Source organism: Nycticebus coucang, chromosome 1 (assembly GCF_027406575.1).
Source record: "Nycticebus coucang isolate mNycCou1 chromosome 1, mNycCou1.pri, whole genome shotgun sequence".
In the NCBI taxonomy this organism is placed as follows: domain Eukaryota; kingdom Metazoa; phylum Chordata; class Mammalia; order Primates; family Lorisidae; genus Nycticebus; species Nycticebus coucang.
The window spans coordinates 167,051,312-167,072,491 of record NC_069780.1 but is presented as its reverse complement, the minus strand read 5'-3'; the positions used below and the strand labels follow the sequence as shown (position 1 = coordinate 167,072,491).

The window sequence follows — 21,180 nt, the reverse complement described above, 5'->3', positions numbered from 1 at the left end:
ATATCATTCTTCCTAAAACTGTCCCAAAATATTGAGGAGAAAGGAATTCTCCCTAACTCATTCTTTGAGGCTGGCATTACCCTGATACCAAAACCAGACAAAGACACAACAACAGAAAAAGAAAATTGCAAGATAGTATCCCTAGTGAAGAGAGATGTAAAAATCCTCAGGAAAATACTACAAACCAAATTTAACAGCATACCAAAAAGATAATACACCATAATCAAGTGGGATTTATACCACAGACGCCAATCAACAAACACAACACCTCAAATCAACAGAATGAAGGACAGTAAACATGATCATTTCAATAGAGGAAGGAAAAGCATTCAATAAAATTCAATAGCCCTTCATGATAAAAAAAAAACTTCAACAAACTAGGCATGGAAGGAACATTCCTCAAAATAATAAGCAAAATAAAATAATATAAAAATATGATAAATTCACAACCAATATTATACCGAATGGCAAACAGGCAAAAACATTCCTCCGAAAAACTGAAACAAGACAAGGATATTCACTTTCATCACTTCTAGTCAGCAAGGTAGCCCAAGTCTTAACTCTAGCAATTAGGCAAGAGAAGGAAATAAAGGGCGTTCAAATTGTAAAATAGGAGGTCAAATCATCTCTGTGTCTGATGACATGATCTTATATCAAAAGATGCAAGATAAAGTCCCTAAAGACTCCTCCAAAAGACTACTAGATTTGACAAATAAATTCAGTAAAGTCTCAGGTTACAATACCAATGTGCAAAAATAAATAGTAACAACCAAGTTGGAAACCAAATCAAGAAGTAAATCCTATTTACAATAGCTTCAAAAAATAAAATACCTAGGAATAAGTTTAAGAAAGTGGGGCGGCGCCTGTGGCTCAGTGAGTAGGGCGCCGGCCCCATATGCCGAGGGTGGCGGGTTCAAACCCAGCCCCGGCCAAACTGCAACAAAAAAATAGCCGGGCGTTGTGGCGGGCGCCTGTAGTCCCAGCTGCTTGGGAGGCTGAGGCAAGAGAGTCGCGTAGGCCCAAGAGTTGGAGGTTGCTGTGAGCCGTGTGACGCCACGGCACTCTACCCGAGGGCGGTACAGTGAGACTCCGTCTCTACAAAAAAAAAAAAAAAAAAGAAAGTGAAATACTCTACAAAGAAAACTGCAAAACTATGGTGAAAGAAATTATAGATGACACAAATACAAAAAACATTCCATGCTCATGCATTGGAAGAATTAATATTGTTAAAACAACCATAGTATCCCAAGCAACATACAGATTCAATGTAATTCCTATCAAAATACTATCATTTTTCACAGAATTAGAAAAAACAATTCTACAATTCATATGGAACCAAAAAAGAGCCCAAATAGCCAAAACAATCTTAAGCATGAAGAACAAAACTGGAGGTATCACATTAGCTGATTTCAAATGACATGATAAGTAAGCATAAGAGCTTGGTACTAGTATAAGTAGACACATAGGTCAGAGGTACAGACTAGGGAACCCAGAAGTAAAGCCATATACATACCTACAACCAAAAGATTTCTACGAAGTAGGCAAAAACATACCATGGGAAAAGGACACCCTATTCAATAAATGGCCCTGCAAAAAATTGGAGAGCCACATGCAGAAGAATGAAACTGGAAGTCTAACCTCTTACCATATACAAAAATCAACCCAAGATTAAAGTTTTAAATGTAAGACTTGAAACTACAACATTTCTAGTAGAAAACCTAGGAAAAACTCTCTGGACATAAGTAAATATGTTAGAGCTAAGATCTCAAAAACACAAGCAAGTAAAACAAACATAGACAAACGGAACTTAATTGAACTATAAATCCTTACAGCAAAAAAAAAAAAGTGGGCAAAGGACATAAATAGACCTTTCTCAAAAGAAGGCATACAAATGGTTTAACACGACTAATGATCAAGGAAATACAAATCAAAACCACCATGAGGTAGCATGGAATGGTTGGAAGGTGGAATGGTTGACTATTAAGAAGACAAAAATGCCGGTGACATGTGGAGAAAAAGGATATGTTATATGCTATTAGTGTGGATGTAAATTAGTACAACCACTATAAAAAAGACATTATGGAAATTTCTTTAAAAAAAAAAAAAAAAACCTCATAATAGAACTATACCATAACGTCTATCTATCTCACTTCTGGCTATCCAAAGGAGCCCGGTGCCCTTGCGCGCGCTCAAGTTTTTAATCCGCCAGCAGAGGGCAGGCCACGGTTTTCTGGCCTGTGCGACTGCGCTCTGACGTCGCTCTTCTCTGAGCCTTTCACCCAGCTCTGCCCAGATAAGCTTCCTTAGCAACGGGTTGCCCTTGGCAACAGGAGGACGCAAGCACCTGCTGGCTGTCTGAGGCGCCCGGCCGAACCATGTCGGAGATCTTATGCCAGTGGCTCAACCAGGAGTTGAAGTTGTCCCGGATCGTGAGTGAGTGACCACGGCTGGGGGCGAGCGGGCAAGGGGCGAGCAGGGCGCGCAGCCCGGAGCGCGGCGCGTTGATGGAGGAGAGCAGGCATGGGTACAGCTGCACAGGCCACCGCCTGCAGGGTCGACAGCGCCCCGCGGCGAGCAAGCCTGTTTGGTTCTGCCTCGGCCCTTGGCCAGTCCTGTGACCACACTGCCGCTCCACTCTGGACTCTGTAGTCTGACCGTGACATTGCTTCCTTCACGTCATTAGAAGCAATGTGCGCTGGCTGACAAATGAAATGTGAAACTCCCAAACAAATCACAACATCTTGTCTGAACGTGTGTTCTCCAGTATAAAATGGGTCCACTCATACTTTCCATACTTAAGTTCCCAGCAAGGGAGTGTGTGTGTAAAATGGGTTAATGTAGAATATGTTAACATTTACAAATTTTAGAAATTTTAAGCTCGAAATCTACAAGCTATTTCTGGCCACTATTTACTCTTGCCCAAAGGTACCCTTCTTCACCAACCTTGATTTTATGATAGTACTCAAAGCTTCCAATCTGGTAACTGTGGAGGCAATGTTACATGCTGGCAGCTTCTAAGTGGCAGCCAAGTGATTCCAGAGCAGCACTCCACTCCATCTCAACCTCTTTCTGTTGTTTCTTCAGTAGGAGTTCATTTTACAGTTGATATGGTTTTTGCTTAAGGGAGGAGATTTTTAGTGCTAATTATCTCAGTCTGTTTCCTCAGGAGAACATCTTGCCACCCAAGGGGCAGTGGCACCAGATGAACCTTAGGGCTTTCCACAGAAGTTGTTAAATCAGTAATGTTCCTGCAGGTACAAAGCATTATTATCAGCATGAAGATCTTTAAGCATCTCCAGTTGCATTTCTTGAGGTGTAATCTTGGGACTCTTTCTTTGCCAAACTACTACCCACCCACGTGCTCCTTATGAAGTGGAATTAATTATTTACCAATGTTCTATGATCATTAACTTTTTCTCTCCTAAAATATGATGGTAACCTTGGGACAATAGTTAGCAGTATCAATTCATGTTCCTGTCTCACCACAGAAGCCAAAATGCAATATCATACCATTAAGTTGAACTCTTCCAAAGGAAGTTATTAGAAAGAATTTCACTGCTGTAACATCTTACCTAAGAGATATTCATGTATTTTTGTTAAGTAAAGGACAAAATGTATGGCTTATTATGACTAGTCTAATTTTATTTTTGTACCAACTAGGAAACACACATGTGTATGAATATGGATATTTATTTATATGAGTATAAAGTAAAATGTGGAAAGACATGTACTAGACTGTTGATACACATGAGTTTCTGTAGTTTATAGTTTCTGTAAGCATAAAGAATAGTGCAGAAGGTTATAAACAAGTGTGTTGATTTCCATTATCCTGAGGAAAGGGGGGGATTGCTAGCTGTTCTTTATTCCTATTGTTCTTTATTATCTTGTTGCTTACACTAGTTTGAAAATTCAATATAGCATTAAAAATTAACAAAAAATCAAAAGAGGAGGTCAACCTTTTCACAAAAAAAAATTCTTCATATTAAAGTGGTAAGCATATTTTAATAAAGTATCGCGGTGGCTTGTGGGAGAGTTATTTGTTCACGGGAAGTTTATAAATAAAAGAAAAATAAATAATGGGAGTTATCCCCTATCAAGCACTTGTGTACTACCTATACCATACCCGTGAAAAGTCTTTTACATAGTTTTTCTTATTTATTATTGATATTAAAAATAACTGTAGGAGGCATTATCCCAGATGTACAAATAAATGAAGCTGAGAGAACTTGGTTATTTGTTGAGGATCACACACTAGGTTTTAGAGCAAGGATTTGAACCTAGATCTTTGACTTGTCCTTTTCGACTCCATATTTTATTATTAGATTTTACACTTAGGAAAAATATATATGTATTAACTCTCTCATTTGAGCTTCTTTTATAAAGGTTATTGTTCAATTTGATGTCACAAGAAATGCAGAAATTCAACCACCTAGGCATTTTATAATTTCACTAGGCATAACCTAATTCCTAGATGATTAAGTGGCAAGGGTGGATTTACTATTTTGTTTAAAAGTGGCTCAGTCAAAATTTGTGGTAAGACAAAGTGACAGGATGAGAATGCCACTTGAGTGCATTTGCTGCCTTCACAATGTTAAATTACGGTTCAGACACTGAAGAGGCAGCCAGTGCCAACTGATTTCTGGATTATTCTGAAAGGAAGAAGTTAATTTGGATAAAGCATATTATATTGAATTTGTATTGCCTGGACAACCCTGTATTAGAGCAAATCAATTCCAATGATCTCAGTTGAGAAAAGTGCTCTTCTATTATAGGTTTAGTAGTGGTTCCTGAACTCACTGAAGACTCAATTGGTCTCAACATAGCAAGATTTAAATCTGTGTAACCAAAGGTAATGATTTTCAGTGGGTTAAATTTTTTCTTTTTAACTTCAAAATATTAAGGGCTACAAATATTTTCATTGCATGGATAGCTTTTATAGTGCTTAAGTCAGGGCTATAAATGTGCCAATCACCTGAATAGTGTTCACTGTACCTGTTTGGTAGGTTTTTACCCATCCCTTCTTCCTCAATACCCCCTTATTGATTTCCAGTGATTTTTACTTTTCTCTGTGCCCATGTGTGCCTATCAATTAGTTTAAAATTATTAGAGAGTACATGTGGTGTTTTTCTTTTCCATTCTTAAAATACTTCACATAGGATAATGGTCTACAGTTCCAACCAAATTATTTAAATTGTTGTGAAAGACACTGATTCATTTCCTTTTATGGCTGAGTAGTCCTCCATGATATGTATGTATGTGGGTATGTCTCCTATTTTCTTAATCCACTCATGAATTGATGGGCACTTGGGATGATTTCACATCTTTGTAATTGGGAATTGTGCTGCAATAAACATTTGAGCGCAGGGTTTTCTTTGCTAAAAGGACTTCTTCTCCTTTGGATAGAGACCCAGTAGTAGGACTGCTGGATGGAATGGTAGGTCTGCTTTTAGTTCTTGGAGAAATCTCCATACTGTTTTCCATAGTGGTTATATTGATTTGTAGTCCACTAATGCATATTTTCATTGTTCAATAGTCTTGTTATTAATAGTAACAAAGGTGCAATAAAGAGAAAACTGGGTTCAAAAAAATTAAGTATCTCTAAGCCTCAATTTTTTAGTATCATAAGTTGGACTAATAGGCCCTAGGTCCAAAATTGTATAGCCTGTGATGTAATAATAATGATTGCTATATATTCAAGAAGGCATTAAAATGACACTGTAAATATAATGTCTGCCCAACTACCTAATATCTACTAGATCAGGAGTGTCCAACCTGTGGCCTGAGGAATACCTGCTGATTTTGTGAGAACTTTATTTGCTTATCTGAAGTGTCAGATATCACAAACAGTATCCATGAAACTTTCATTTGCTTATCAACTTTCCTTAGTGTTTGTGTATTTAATGTGTGTCCTAAGACTACTCTTGTTCTTCCAATGTGTGAAAGAGAAAAAAAAAAAAAGAAGGGTTGTATGCCCTATTGAATGCTCAATAAGCATTATTTCAAGTTTTTTTTTCTGTCTCTTAATTTAGAATACCACCTCATGTAGTACCAGTGACAAAGTAGGCATTTAGTAAATGTTAATAATTGTTTCTTACATGATGGTATATGAGTGAGGGAAAAGTATTTAGACTGACCTTTACAAATTTGTTCATCTTGAGAAAGTCACCCTGAGTACTTTGATCTTTAGCTTGATTTCAGAAGCTCTATTCTATTGTTTTAAGCAAGTTCTTGGGAATTGTTTTAAACTAACTGAAGTTACATTTTGCAGATTTTATAAGCCAGAGTAGCAATTTATTGTGTGGAAAAAGGTAACAGAATAACGTATATTGGCAACTGAACATAATATGTCACGTTGGTGTTCTGGTACACCCAGAGGAAGATCAGATTTATAGATCAGATTGTTTATTGACAATCAGAAATAAGATTACCAAAAGAATGCTCAAATCAAGTTAATATTTGAAGTGTTTTATTTTCTGATGTCAAGATGTTTTATGTAGATAGCCATGATAGGTAAGATTAAACTAGAATAGAGTCAGACTTCCTGCACCCAACTCCCAGCACACAGTACTCAGGGAAACCACATTGTTTAACAATATTTTCCAATGTTACTTCTACTATGGAAAACTTCTGAAATTACAATATTTGTGAATTCTTCTGTTGTTAGGACATATTTCTATTCTGAATAAGTTTAATTAATACATCCTGAGATTAGTGTTTACATGATAAGTTAAATAGATAAATTTTTGTGAGTTTTAAGAGATATTTTCTGGGATTCTTCCATGACTTGGCAATTATGAATTGGGCTGCAATAAACATTCTGATGCAAATGTCTTTGTTATAAAGTGATTTTTGGTCATCTGGATATATGCCTAATAGAGAAATTACAGGATCAAATGGCAGGTTTAGTTTTAGATCCCTAAGTGATCTCCAAATTTCTTTCCGAAAGGAACGTATTAGTTTGCATTCCCACCAACAGTGCCCATTGACCCATGAATGGATTAATAAATTGTGGCATATATATACCATGTAATATTATGCAGCCTTAAAAAAGATGGAGACTTTGTCTCTTTTATGTTTACACAAATGGAGCTAGAACATATTCTACTTAGTAACGTATTTCAAGAATGGAATAAAAAGTATCCAATGTACTCAATTCTACTATGAAACCAGTATTTAATCACCCATACTTCCATATTAAAATATAACACAACTACAGCCCAAAATGAAGGGGGAAAGAGGAGGGGGAGGGGAAGGGAGGGGAAAGGCTGGGTGGAGGGAGGGTAATTGGTGGGACCACACCTATGGTACATTTTGCAAGGGTACATGTCAAATATATTAAGTGTAGAGTATAAATGTCTTAACACAATTATTAAGAAAGTGAGGTGAAGGCCATGTTAATGTAGGCATTCCAAATTGTATATAAAACCGGCATACTGTACCCCATAATGGCATTAATGTATACAGCTATGATTTAATAAAAAAAGAGAGAGATTTTTTGATCTTCGTTAATTGATTTTTTTTCTAAGTGGGTTTCCACAGGTAGATTATTTCATCGTTTTATATTAAAGCTTAGGACTTTGGTTTTTGAGAGTGATAGTTTCTACTCATTGTCCCAAATTTAAGAGGCATACTTTGGATCCTTTTGTGCATTAATTATCCTTTGTTAATATGGTCTTAAGTCCCAACCTTTTCAAAAGTATGAAATTTTATTTTATTTTTATTTGTTTTAGAAAGAGGATCTCACTGTGTCACCCAGGCTCGAGATTTTATTTTAGCAAAAGATACAGATATTAAAAAATCCTGTTGAATATTTTTATACAATATTTTATAATGTGACGACCTTACTACATTATAGAATTATGTAACTTTAGATTTTAAAACGTACCTTAGACATTTAATTCTTCTTTGGCAGATGAGGAAATTTAACCAGATGTGTTTGGAGCTTTATTTAGGATTACGCAGCGAGGCAGTGGCAAGTTAGCAGAAGATTCTGGGCCTGCTGCTTTTTAGTTCCTTCTTCTCTTATTTAGGTGTCATTACACTTACACAATTTCCTCATACTTAAGCTCTCAGGGTCATTAGACATTACATTGTTTCTGCCATAAAGCAACAAATTTTGATATTTGCTGGCTATCCCAATAGCATTTTTCTTGATTAGCAGAAGGCCATCATGTAAATCAAAGACAAAAATCTTAAGCTATGAAGTTCCAAGAAAAGAATGATACCCAGTATTTTTTCAGTAAGAGAGTGGTATAATATAGCTATTGAGATTCAGATTCAGGCAGTAAATCTTGAGAATTATGATAAAACGTTCAATGGAGAAAATTATAAAGGTTGACCATCCTGAAGGAAAAGTAGCTGTCAAAGTCCCTTAGACAAAGACCGTAGGACACACCTGAAGTTGAACAAAGTTTAGAGATTTATTGAGTTGTTGAAATGAAAGAGACTATATATATAGCACAGGGCCTATAGGGCATCTCAGGACAAAAGTGTCAAAAGACGTGGGTTAGGTGTATTTGAGAAGATTTCCAGGAAATGGTGCTTTTCTCTAAATTGAATCCCATTGAGAAGTGCAGGCAATTCTGTGATTGGATATCTTAAAAAAATGTTAGCTAGAAGGTGGGCAGAAATGAAGCGAGGCAAAGCCATGATTTGCAAAAAAGCATCAGCCAGAATACGGGCATGTTTGGTCATTTTTGTGTTTTGGACATGATTTGTGTTTTTGTCTGAGCTGAGACCTGACTACAGAAGGATTTTGTTTTTGTCTTGATCTGTCAGGGTCACAGAGTAGCCTTGTCTGAGGTTGGTGTACTGTGAAATTGGTTATATTCAAGAGGGGAATGCCAAGGCCTAGCTGTGAGTGCCGGCTTGGTCCTAGGAACACTATGGCCTAATAGAGGCAGGCCAGTTTCCAGTCACCAGCAGTGTTTTTCTTGCTCTCAAATGAAATTCTCTTGGCTTTATAAATGTAGTTGGTAACTCAGGCGAGGTCTTAGCTCCCTTATTAAGAGAGAAACAAAGGCCACTGTAGGTCTGTAGTCCCTTGTCTAAAATGTCCAAAAATTTCCAAAAGTTAAACATTTGTTCATTATTCATTTGGCAGAAAAACCTGACCAGAAATTCTGTGAGGTTGTTTAGTTTTTATTTATTTCACTGAATGTGAATGTTTACGTATTTTTCTGTTGAAATCAACTGTGTTTGGTTACAGGTGCTTCCCCAGATCAATGGGGATGTTACAGCCTATCTGGCCCCAAGATTGGGCCTATGTCTGAATTTAAGGACTATGTCCTTAATATTTGCTTTCTGAGTCCTGAATTATCTTTCAAACAAGGATGTTTGAACTGTAATAATTGAGGATCTATTATTAAGTTTACAAATTGTGTGATTAATATGACCTGTTGCATTAGAGATAGTAATTATAACAGTAAAAATTGTCACTGAGCCCTTATTACAGACCAGCCATTTTGCTAAGCACTTTACACACAGTATCTCATTTAATTCTCAAAATTCTTACAATGTAAAGGTTGCCACTCTCCCTCTATTACAAGTGAGAAATGATGGCTATTTAATTGCCCAGTGGTTTGTAAATAAGCAAGGAGCCAGAGAATCTTTCTCCAGAACCTGTGTTCTCCTCTACCATTTTTGGATATGGGTGGTTTTCTGTGCCTTCTCCCACTGGGCTTATGGCCACTTTGATGGAGAAGCACATAGACCATTTCACCTGCAATCCCAGTGTAGCACAGACCCATCACAGAGGCCCATGCCAAAGATTTTAGCAAAAGAAAACTTTGGTGTTAGAGACCAGACATGCAGTTTGGAAGATGAGAGGCAGAGTTGAGTTCTTGCTAACGATTTTTCCCAGTTGTAAATCATTTTGGGCTCAGCGTGAATATTGTCACTGGGATCCCATGGTTCATTTATTTCTCATGTTCATTCATTGTTCCTTGTCCTGAAGTCAACCTGCCTCTTCTTCCCCTTAGAAAATTCCAATTGTTAGTGCAAATTAACTTACAGAGGTGGAATTCATGAGATTAGTCATACTATTTGGTGACATTTAGTGGAAAGAAAAACAGGATAAATCACAGGAAAAAAAATAAGCTTTTCCTTCCTTTTTCTGTTTCTCTCTCCTCATACCCTTTTCCTTCCTTTTACTCTTTCTCTGTCTTTGACATCCCATCTGTCCTCTCATTTTATAGATTTTAATCTGCATATTCCTGTGTATACACATTTTCTTCAGCTTTTACTTTCCTTACTAATTTCTCAAATTTATTTTTTTCTTCTTTTCCTTCTCCAAATTTCCCCTTTGTTGCTCTTGTCATTTGCTGTATTTTTCACTCATTATTCTCTCTTCTGCTGATGTAGAACACAGTCTTATGCATAAAAACCTGCAGACAAATGTTTTTGTACTTGTAAACTACTGACAATGAAATGCCTGTTTATTTCTTTGACCTTTATACCATAAACACCTCTATTTAAGCTATATCAGAAGTGCCTTATTAGTATCCCATGCCATTGCAAAGGAAGTGGGTTATGATTTTATCATTCTATGACCTTTCTTTAGCAAATAGCTTGCTACAGACCATCTGTCTACTACATTGAGGATGACAGAGTAGAATTCAGTTCTCCCATTATTCCCAGGCTAGACTTCAGGCATTTAGTCAACATGAACAACAGAGCACACTCCAGAAGCAGGTGGGAAGGGAATGAGATTTCCTAAGGTGACATAGCAACAGCCCTTGAACAGAAAGCAATAAGCTGACAACCGGGCCTAGGATCAGAGCTTGGTGGCCTAGGATCAGAGGGACAGATACATCCATAGACGACCGGCAATGGCTCTGTCTCAAGTGGCTCTTCAGAAAACTAAGAGCAGAATAGGAATAGGCTAGGAAAGAGACAAGGGGAAAGAGCAGAAAGAAGGAAGCAACAGACGGAAGAGGTGGAAGACACAGCCTGAGGAGTCCAGATGGCGCCTTGAAGGCGGTGGTGGTGGTGAAAGCAGGCACAGGGCTGGGGTTTGTGGAGGAAGGAGAAAGCAGCAGTGACATGGCAGAGGGTGATGGCCTGCTTTTGCCCTTTGGATTTTAGTTGCTTCAAAGGCTACTAGGGTGTGATGTCAGAAAACACTCACTAAATCATGGTTGGCATTTAGTGTAAGATCAAGCCAATCCTCATTTTAGTAGCATCACAAGGCGGTATGATATTCAAGTAAAGCCATGTGGAAGTTAGGGTGGTTCGGTGCCTTGGTCATGAAGCTCAAGCTTAACTTGTGCTACGTCGTATTTCCAGGCAATACGACAGAGCTAGCTGAGTTATAGAGCTAGTATAGGCCGCGAGTTCTAAATTCTCTTAATAGAAACTACAGGAAGTATTATTCTTAGTACCTGTTTTCTAAGTATATTTTCTCAAGAATGGCATCAATGTTTCATTTAAGAAATAGCTTTGAAAGGACAAATATGACTGGTAAGGAAGGGTGTCAAAACATCAATTCCGAAAAAATGTATCACGTTTTTAGAGTGAGATTGTTGTGCCCCATAGTTTTAAAATAATGCTAAAACTGGTCTGCTTGTGGAAAAGCTTGCTAAAATCCACTAATGGATGCCAGACTCCGCATGCCTCTTAACGTGAACTATGGCTGAAACACAAGTTTAGGTGATTGGAAGCCTTCAATTTCCTTGAGCTAACAAAAGTTTAATATCTTTACTTGTTGCTAAAGTGATCCATAGACAAAAGCATTGGTTCCCCTGAAGATTTTCTACCATTTATTTTTCTATTACAAATCAAAAATCACATAACCACAGTCAATATGTTTTAATTCTAGGTAGTTTCAGAGCTCACCCTGAGGAAATAAAAATCAATTATAATATTGATTTGATCTAAGATTTGAGATATTATTCAGAGTATAAAGTATTTGAGAACAGACATTAAGAAAGACTTGGGTAAAACTGTGGGTTGATGTGAGATATGTAAAAAATATTATTCTTTAATGTGTAAGCTTCTGTGCAGTGGCCTTTATGGAGTAGCTCACCTCACCCCCCTGCAACCATACAACCAAGCATCAGTTCACATCATGAAGCAATGTTATTTCTTCATATTCAGTTAGCCACTTCATTGTTAATAAGATAGTTAAAGTACAACTGAGTTCATGATACTGTAGTGACCTGTAGTATTTGGGCTGCTCTTGCCCAAAGGACCCCAATGGAAGCATGTTGAAGATTTATGGAGGATTTTGAAATAATCTGAGATGATAGCTTTCATCTATGATAATATGACTTAGTTTTCACGTCATCTTAAATATTTACAACTCTATTTCCTTCACTTCATAAGAAAAATATAAAAGACTGGGCGGCGCCTGTGGCTCAGCGGGTAGGGCTCCGGTCCCATATGCCGGAGGTGGCGGGTTCAAACCCAGCCCCGGCCAAATTAAAAAAAAAAAAAAAAAAAGAAAAATATAAAAGACCAAAAATAAAGATATTTTTTAGAGAAAGCAAGTTCTACTGAAAGATTTATTTTCTGCACTTATCATTATATGCCTCATATGTGGCAGACATGGTACCCAGCAACTCTCATACATTACTTGGGCTTACAAAATAGCTAAGATAATACGTGGATATGTTTATCTGTTATACAGACAAAGAAACAGGCATTCAGGAAGGTTAAGCAGCTTGCCTAAGATTTCATGGCTAGTGAGGGGTACAGCCAAGATTCCAAAAGGAATCTTGAAATGTCTCTAGGTTCAAAGCCAGTCTTCCTCTGGGATTTCTCCACCATGGCCTGGGACAGTAACTACACCACAGTGCCCCCATCAGAACCACAAAGGAAAAGTTTGATTATGTTCAGTAAGCTTTATTTAAGAAGGTACAGATGATTTTAGTGAAATTTCCCTTATTTTATAGGTTAAAATTAACTCTGGGCTGGGTGTGGTGGCTCATACCTGTAATCCTAGCACTCTGGGAGGCCGAGGCAGGTGGATCACTTGAGCTCATGAGTTCGAGACCAGCCTGAGCAAAATTGAGACTTTATTTCTACTAAAAATAGAAAAACTGAGGCAAGAGGATTGCTTAAGCCTAAGAGTTGGAGGTTGTTGTGAGCTATGATGCCACAGCACTCTACCAAGGGCAATAGCTTGAAAATTTGTCTCAAAAAAAAAAATTAACTCTTTTATTTAAAGATGTTAGATTGCATCTCAGGTGATCGGAATATGCTATTTTCATAGATTGGATGAATAACTAAAGTATTAAGAGTTTAACTTAATAAACTATCTCGAAAGTTTGCTTTTAGATCTAAAGTTACGTATAAATTGTATTGATTGTGTTTTGTTTAATTTTTATCAGAAGGTATCTTTCTTTCAAAATTTTGTATGCCATCAGTTATTATTTTCCATTTATTTGGGGATCCTTATAAGATACCTACTGTTAAACTTCAACTTTTTGGTCATTAAAAATATTTTTAGAAATATAGCCATAGCACTTTCAGTTGATATTTAATTATAGAATTTTGACTGTATGGATACCTAATAAAAATACATTAGCTCTGTGTGCAACATTATATTTACTTATTTTTTTATTTCAGATTAATATATGGTTGCAAATGATTAGGTTACAATGTTTGCCTTTGTTGGGTAAAGTCCAAGTTGTATTGGAGGCCTTCACCCATTCCATTTACTTTTTTATCTCCATGTTTTAAAATTCAGGTCCCAAGTCATTTGCAAAGGCATTTTCCAATGGCTATCTAATTGGAGAAGTTCTGCACAAGTTTGAACTTCAGGATGATTTTTCAGAATTTTTGGAAAGCAGGTCAGTGAGATTATTCCTTACTTTTAAAAAAATGTCAATTCATTTGGTATTTGGAAAGTCGTAAGATCCCTTCCAAACCCAAACCAGCCAAGCAGACCATTGGTATAGAAATTGTTGCTTCCTCACATATGCACTCTTTATCATCAAAAGAATGTAGATTTGCATGTCTGACTATAAATTAAAGGAGAGAAAGTTATACTGTTGTAGAAGACATCATCTCTAGATAAGACTCATTAAAATATCAATATTTCTGAAACCTTAGGCTGTATTAGTTCCTCCTTTTTTAATTGTTCTTTCTTTTAAGAGAAGTGAAATAACAGTTTCCTGGGTGATGAATTAGTATTATTCTTTGTGCTTTAAAACTGCATAGCATAAAATAGAACTTAAGTACTAATAAAAAGATCAATAATGTGTTTTGTTTTTAGAGGCTACATTAAGATATAATTCATATACCAAAATTCATCATTTTAAAGTATACAAATCAGTGGTTTTTAATTTATTCACATATTTATTATTTTCATAATTGTCACCACTGTATTTAACCACCTAACCTCTGGTGCCCCCTAATCTACCTTCTCTTGTTACGGATTTGCTTATGCTAACATCTCATCTCAATGAAATCATTCAATATGTGACATTTTGTGATAGCTTCTTCTACTGAGGATAACGTTTTTAAGGTTCATCCATGTTGTAGCATCTATCCATACTTTTGCATTTATATTTTTTGCTGAATAATTTCAATCATGTAGATATATTATGCTATATTTTGTTTATCCATTTATCAATTGATAGATACAGTCATCCCTCAGTATCCTTGGGGGATTGGTTCTAAGACCCTTCCTATAGATACCAAAATGGAGAGATGCTGAAGTTTGTTATATAAAATGACATAGTATTTACATGTAACCTACATACATCTTTCCATATTCTTTAAATCATCTTTAGATTATTTATAATACCTACTACAATGCTTACAATCACTTCATTCTTGAGGATTCAACATAGTACTTGTTGTATGGCAAATTCAAGTTTTACTCTTTGAAACTTTGTAAAATTTTCTCTCCAAATACCTTTTCATCTGCGATTGTTTGTATCCATGGATACAGAACCCATGGATATGGGCAGCTACCTTTGAGTTATTTCTACTTTTTGGCTGTTATGACTAATATGCTATTAGTCATCAAAATTTGTTATTGTCTGTCTCTTTTCTCCTTCCTCCTTCCTTTCCTTTCCTTTCCTTTCCTTTCCTTTCCTCTTCCTCTTCCTCTTCCTCTTCCTCTTCCTCTTCTTCTCTCTCTCTCCCTCTCTCTCTCTTTTTCTTTCTTTCTTTCTGAGTGTGACTTTGTCACCCTTGGTAGAGTGCCATGACATCATACCTCAAAAGATCCTCTTGTCTCAGCCTGCAGAGTAGCTGGGACTACAGGCAGCCACCACAATGCCCAGCTATTTTTAGAGATGAGATCTGGCTGTTGCTCAGGCTGGTCTGGAGCTCCTGAGCTCAAGCAATCCACCTGCCTCAGCCTCCCAGAGTGCTAAGATTACAGCCTTGAGACACCGCACCCAGACCTACTGTCTTTTTGATTATGGCCACCCTAGTGGATACGAAGTGGTATCTTGTGATTTTTGATATGCATTTTCCTAGTGACTAATGTTATTAAACATCTTTTCATTGCTTTTTATTCAGGTGTACAGTTCATTAGTGTACTGTACACCTGAATCTGTTGTTTATTTTTAAATTTGGTTGTCTTTTTATTGGTGAATTGTTAAGTGTTACTTTTACACATATATTTTAGAGAAAAGTCCCTTGTCAGATAAATGATTTGCAAATATTTTTCCCATTATGTGTATTGACCTTTCACTTTCTTAATTTTTTCATTTGAGGCACAACGTTTTATTTTGATAAATTCCAATTCATCTATTTTTCCTTTGTCACTTGTGCTTTTGGAGTTATTTATATCTGCATACACCAAATCCTTTTTATTTCACTAAGGTCTGTAATAATGTCCTTTCTTTTTATTCATGATTTTAGTAATGTGAGTTTGTTTTTTTTTTTGGAGACAGAGTCTCACTATGTCACCCTTAGTAGAGACCATGGCATCACAGCTCACAGCAGCCTCAAACATTTGGGCTTAAGCAATTCTTTTGCCTCAGCCTCTTGAGTAGCTGGGACTACAGGCGCCCGCCACAATGCCCAGCTATTTTTTGGCTGCAGTTGTCATTGTTGGTTAGCAGGCCCCAGCCAGGCTCAAACCTGCCAGCTTCGGTGGGCACCTTACTCACTGAGCTACAGGCTCCAAGCTTTTCTTTAGTTTGCAAATTCTAATAGTCTTTTCAGCAATCTGATGTTTGGTTTCATTGACTTTATTTTTTTATATTTTCTATTTCATTTATTTTTGCTCTAATTATCATTATTTCTGGGCTTCTGATTATTTCGTTTTAGTTTTAATCTTTTTCTAGTTTCTTTTTTTTTTTATATTTAGTATCAATTTTTTTTTTTTTTAATTGTTGGGGATTCATTGAGGGTACAATAAGCCAGGTTACACTGATTGCAATTGTTAGGTAAAGTCCCTCTTGCAATCATGTCTTTTTTCTAGTTTCTTGATCCTGTGTAGTTAACTGTTTTATTTGAGATTTTTTTAAATTTGCATGTCTGACTATAAATTTCCTTCTAATAACTGCCTTTGCTGCATCCTATAAGTTTTAGAATATTATTTTCCACATTTATGCATCTCAAATCCTATTTTCCATTGTTATTTCTTCTTTGATTTACTGTTATTTAGGATTTTTTTAAACATATGTTTGTAAACTTTCCAAATTTGGTCTGCTATTGATTTCTAATTTAAATACATTATAATCGAAGAATTTCAACTTCTTTAAACTTATTGAAATGCTTTTTGGGGATGGAGGGATGGGGAATTATTTCTGCCAAATTCTAAAAGAGCTGTAGCATTTATTGAATTCTTTGTAGTGGTCTATCATATGGTCTCTCTTCAAAAATGTTTCATTTTACTTTGAAAGAATGTGTGTTCTATTACAATTCAGTAGAGTGTTCTATATCTGTAAAGTCTAGTTGGTTCACAGTGTTATTCAAGTCTTGTATTTCCTTTCTGATCTTATAAAATAGTTGCTATAACCAGTGTTAAAAGTAGAGTATCAAAGTTTTTAGTTGTTATTGTTGAATTGGCTGTTTCTCCCTCTAATCCCTCTTAATTTTGCTGCATATATTTTGCAACTCTTTTGTTAGATGCATATATATTTACAATTGTTTTAACTTCTAAAGGGATTCACCCTTTTATAATAAAATGCTATTCTTGTTATTAAGTAATAGTTTTTTTCTTAAAGTCAATTTTGTCTGATATTAGTGTAGCTGTTCCAGTTCTCTTTTGGCTATTATTTGTGTGATGTATGTTTTTCACTCCTTTTGCTTTTAATTAATTTGTGGGTTTGAATGTAAAGTGTATTCTCCTGCAGGCAGCATATAATTGGATCATATATCCTTTCTATCAATATCTACCTTGTAATTGTAGTTATTTAATTCATTTATTATAATGCAGTTATCATGGAAGTAGTATATAGGTGAGAAATTTTGATATCTAATTTCTATGTCTTATTTTTTCTCTTCTATTACTGCAGTTTTTTTTTAAATAGATATTTTCTAATACCATTTCAGTTACCTTATGGTTTCTTTTAGTGTGTTTGTTGGTTTTTTTTTTTTTTTTTTTTTAGTGATTGCTGTAGGAATTACAATTAACATTTTAATTGGAATCAAACTAGTTCAGATTAATATTAATTTAATTTAACTAATATAGAAAATTTACTCCAGTATACCTCAGTTCTCTTTCCCTTCTTTTGTGCTATTTTTGTCTTGCAAATTTTATCAGAAGCCCCATCAACTCAGTTTTATAATTATTGCTTTATTATTGCTTTTACATTTAAACTGTCTTTTATAGTTTTATGCAATTACTTCTATTGTGCTTTGTTTCATCTTATAATTTGAGTTACTGTTTAGTGTCATTTCATTTAGGCCTTACAGATTCCCTTGAGTATTTCTTCTATGGTAAGCATGCTGATAATAGATTGTTTTAGTTTTTGTTTATCCTTCAATTTGATTTATAGTTTTATCACACATAGAAATCTTGATTAATAGTCTTTTTATTTCAATACTTTTTTTCATTATTAATAGCCACTTCTTAAAGTCCCACTTAAAGTCCATTTTTTTTGTTTAAGTGAGAAAAATCACAAAGAATGATATATTTATTTACATAAAACAATTTTTCCTTTAAGCAGTTGTGTTGAATCTTTAGTCAGAATTGGAGGAGCAAGTACATTTATTTAAAATATTTATAATCTAACAGACAATTTCTTCATATGAGAGAAGGGCATAAGTAAGTGGTATCACTAAATGAAAAAATATATTACACATATGTATCATGTGATATCATGAATGGAATAACTGCATATAAGAGAATTAACATTGTAGATTATTATGTGTTTTGTTGTATTTATTTCCACAAATCTACTTATATTTATTATGCTATACGTACCACTTAATTCACTTTGGGAATGAAAATATCTTAATTCCAGTATAGGGAAGTATTTCTAGGACATAGAATAAGACCTTTTATGCAAATATCTGGGCATTGTGGTGGGCTCCTATAGTCCCAGCTCCTTGGGAGGCTGAGGCAAGAGAATTACTTAAGCCCAACGGTTTGAAGTTGCTGTGAGCTGTGATGCCATAGCACTCTACGCAGGGCAACATAGTGAGACTCTGTCTAAAATAATAATAATAATAATAATAATACATTGCTCAGTATTCTTGTCGTATTTTCTTTAAAGTCCATTCTTAAAGTCCCACTTCTTGTCATAAACATTTCTAACTTCCCTAATAAATTTAGTCCACTTTTCCTTTTGTTCTATAACAATTTGGACATAAGTTTTGTTATCACAGTAAGATATAATTCTTTATTTAGATATCAGTTATTATCAAGATGTCTGCCACATGAAGGAGCCCAAACAACTTTTGAGGAATGAGTGGATGAACGCTTACTCCTCAACTAGATTGCAAAGATCCTGAAAGTTGCAGAGTGTTTATTCTTTGTGCTTCAGGCATTGTCTTAGCCCATAATTCACAATATTGTTTCCCTACTGAATAAATGAATAAGGTACTAGCTTCATTCTGTCTAGCCAGAGAAAAATTAAAGGACCATGGTGACCAGATCACTTATGCAGTATTTCAGGTACACTAAATTGGCTCTTGTCTGCAGGGCCACAGAAGTATGAAATATTTAAAAAGGGACACAATTGTGAAGATACAGGTCTTGGTAAACAGAAGCATTTTTGCAAATAAAAGGGATCCCTATTTTGGATGAAGCAGTTTCATGCCAGGGACAGAGCTTAGCAGGCTGGGAATAGGGTGGATTTCATACTTTTGAGAAGATGTGTGCCCTGTGCAACACCATGCTTATTATATACCTCTAAGGACTCATTTTCTCTCCCGCTGAGAGTCATTGCATTCCTCGACATGGGAAAAGGGCCTACTTGATAATCAAATAGCATCCATCTTCAATTCTTAGAAAAAAACTATGCCACCCCACCCCCAAAATATGTGGTCTTTTAAATAAGGAATTATTTAAAAGTAATTATTAGTAAATCCATGGGTATGAACTTCTTAATAGTGTATTTGACAGAGAGAAGAATCCTGTTTTTTGTTTTGGTCAAAGCCTAATTTTTAGGCTACTGTTTAGTGCCACAACTTATAATTTGGAGAGCTTGTCTACTATTTTTAGTTTCTTTAGTCTAGAATGTAAACTATATATTGCTAATAACTTGCAGTTATTATCTTTGAAAATGATTTAATTCTAATAAGTCATCTAACTCTGAAAGGATTCTCTGTTTTAGAATATTTTTAGTCCTTCCCAACGGGCAACAATTGAGAATATTATTTAAAAGAAAAAAGTAAACAAACAAGAGTAGCCCCAGGAGAGCAGCTTCTACTTACCTTGCAAGGAGATGTATTCCCTCATGGGTGGCAAGAAGAAAAGGACACAGGAGGTCCCTCAGCAAATAAAAACTGCAAGTAGAGCGGGAGAAGACTTCTCCCAGAATACATTTTTAATTCCCTCAGAGGTCATGATTTACATCATATGCACTGTCACCAGAGCAAAGATGTCCCAGGGGTATTTTTATGTTCAGAAACAACTGTGGATTACCTTGTTTTCCTAACTTCATATATACTTTAGTAAGACTAGACTTCTACCAATTTAGACACAAGTTCTTTTCCCTAAATTTTGGTCAATTAGGAATATGCGTAAAAACTTCTAGAGAGAAGGACTGGATATATAGCCTGGGTACTTTCCCCAGTTCATAAAAAACAGTTTAAAACCAAATTGGTAAACGAATTATAATTAACAGGCTTACGCTGCCTTCTGGGTGTCACACAATAAAAGTGAGGGGAGGGGAAGTTTTCTCCCTTTTATTAGGTGCAGGACTAAGCCTTGACAAAATTTGGAAAGGGGTAATGTTTGATTTTTGTATTTTGCCTCCCTCATTAGGGTGCCCCTAACCTCTGTAGCCCAAGATTATGACCCAGACCAACACTCTGACAGGTGGCTTTTACTCCTTATCTTCTCAAATTGGTGTAGTGGGCAAGACACATGGGACTCTAGGATGGGAGAGGAATGAAAGGACAATTATGATAGCTCAGGAGGGGTGTCTGGTGCCTGTCCATAGAATGAAAGCACATGCCAGTGATGGGACTATCTTCTTTCATGATCATACACATGCTCTTCAAAACATTGTCTACTTTACCTGGGTCATTGGTTATCTCAAATGTAAGATTATTTGTGGAGAAACAAACTGCAAAATTGGACATGATAAGACCTAAAAAAAAAAAAAAAAAAAAGTTTACTCTTATTACTGAGATTTCCTTGTAGAATGTATTCTTTCTTCTCGTGTCCCCCCAGGCCTGTTTCTCTTTTATTAATTTAAGACATTTTATTCAAAGTTTATGTTACTTAGTCTAATATACTAAATATATGTTACTAGATATTTCTGTTAAAAGAGTTACAATGCACAGGAGAAATAGAACAGTGAGTTACAACACATGATTGGAAAATGCATTCAAGGCTGTGCATCACTGCTCTTTGTTGATATTGACCTTCTTATGATGCTGGCTCCTCATCCATATTTAGAAATCATACTTCCCCATGCCTGTCTCCTCTTAGAGCATGGGTACTTTCAGTCTAGATTATAAGAGGGTCAAAAACATTCTAAAATGTTATACACATTTTGTGTGTATGTGTAGATGTGTGTTTTATTTTCCCTGTGGAAAAGGTTCCATAGTTTTAGATTTTCAAAAATAACTATGATTGAAAAGGATTTAGACTCA

At 35.7% G+C, this 21,180-nt stretch overlaps 1 protein-coding gene across 1 annotated transcript in view; it reads left to right on the top strand.

The window, feature by feature from the left end:
- The first annotated feature begins 2,341 nt into the window (after positions 1-2,341).
- SPEF2 (sperm flagellar 2) overlaps positions 2,342-21,180 on the top strand; it is a 171,192-nt gene continuing 152,353 nt past the window's right edge. Inside the window, exons 1-2 of the mRNA XM_053598873.1 lie at positions 2,342-2,433; positions 13,691-13,793. Of these exons, the coding sequence (XP_053454848.1) occupies positions 2,376-2,433; positions 13,691-13,793 (161 nt within the window). The 5' untranslated portion in view covers positions 2,342-2,375. The remainder of the gene's footprint in view (positions 2,434-13,690; positions 13,794-21,180) is intronic.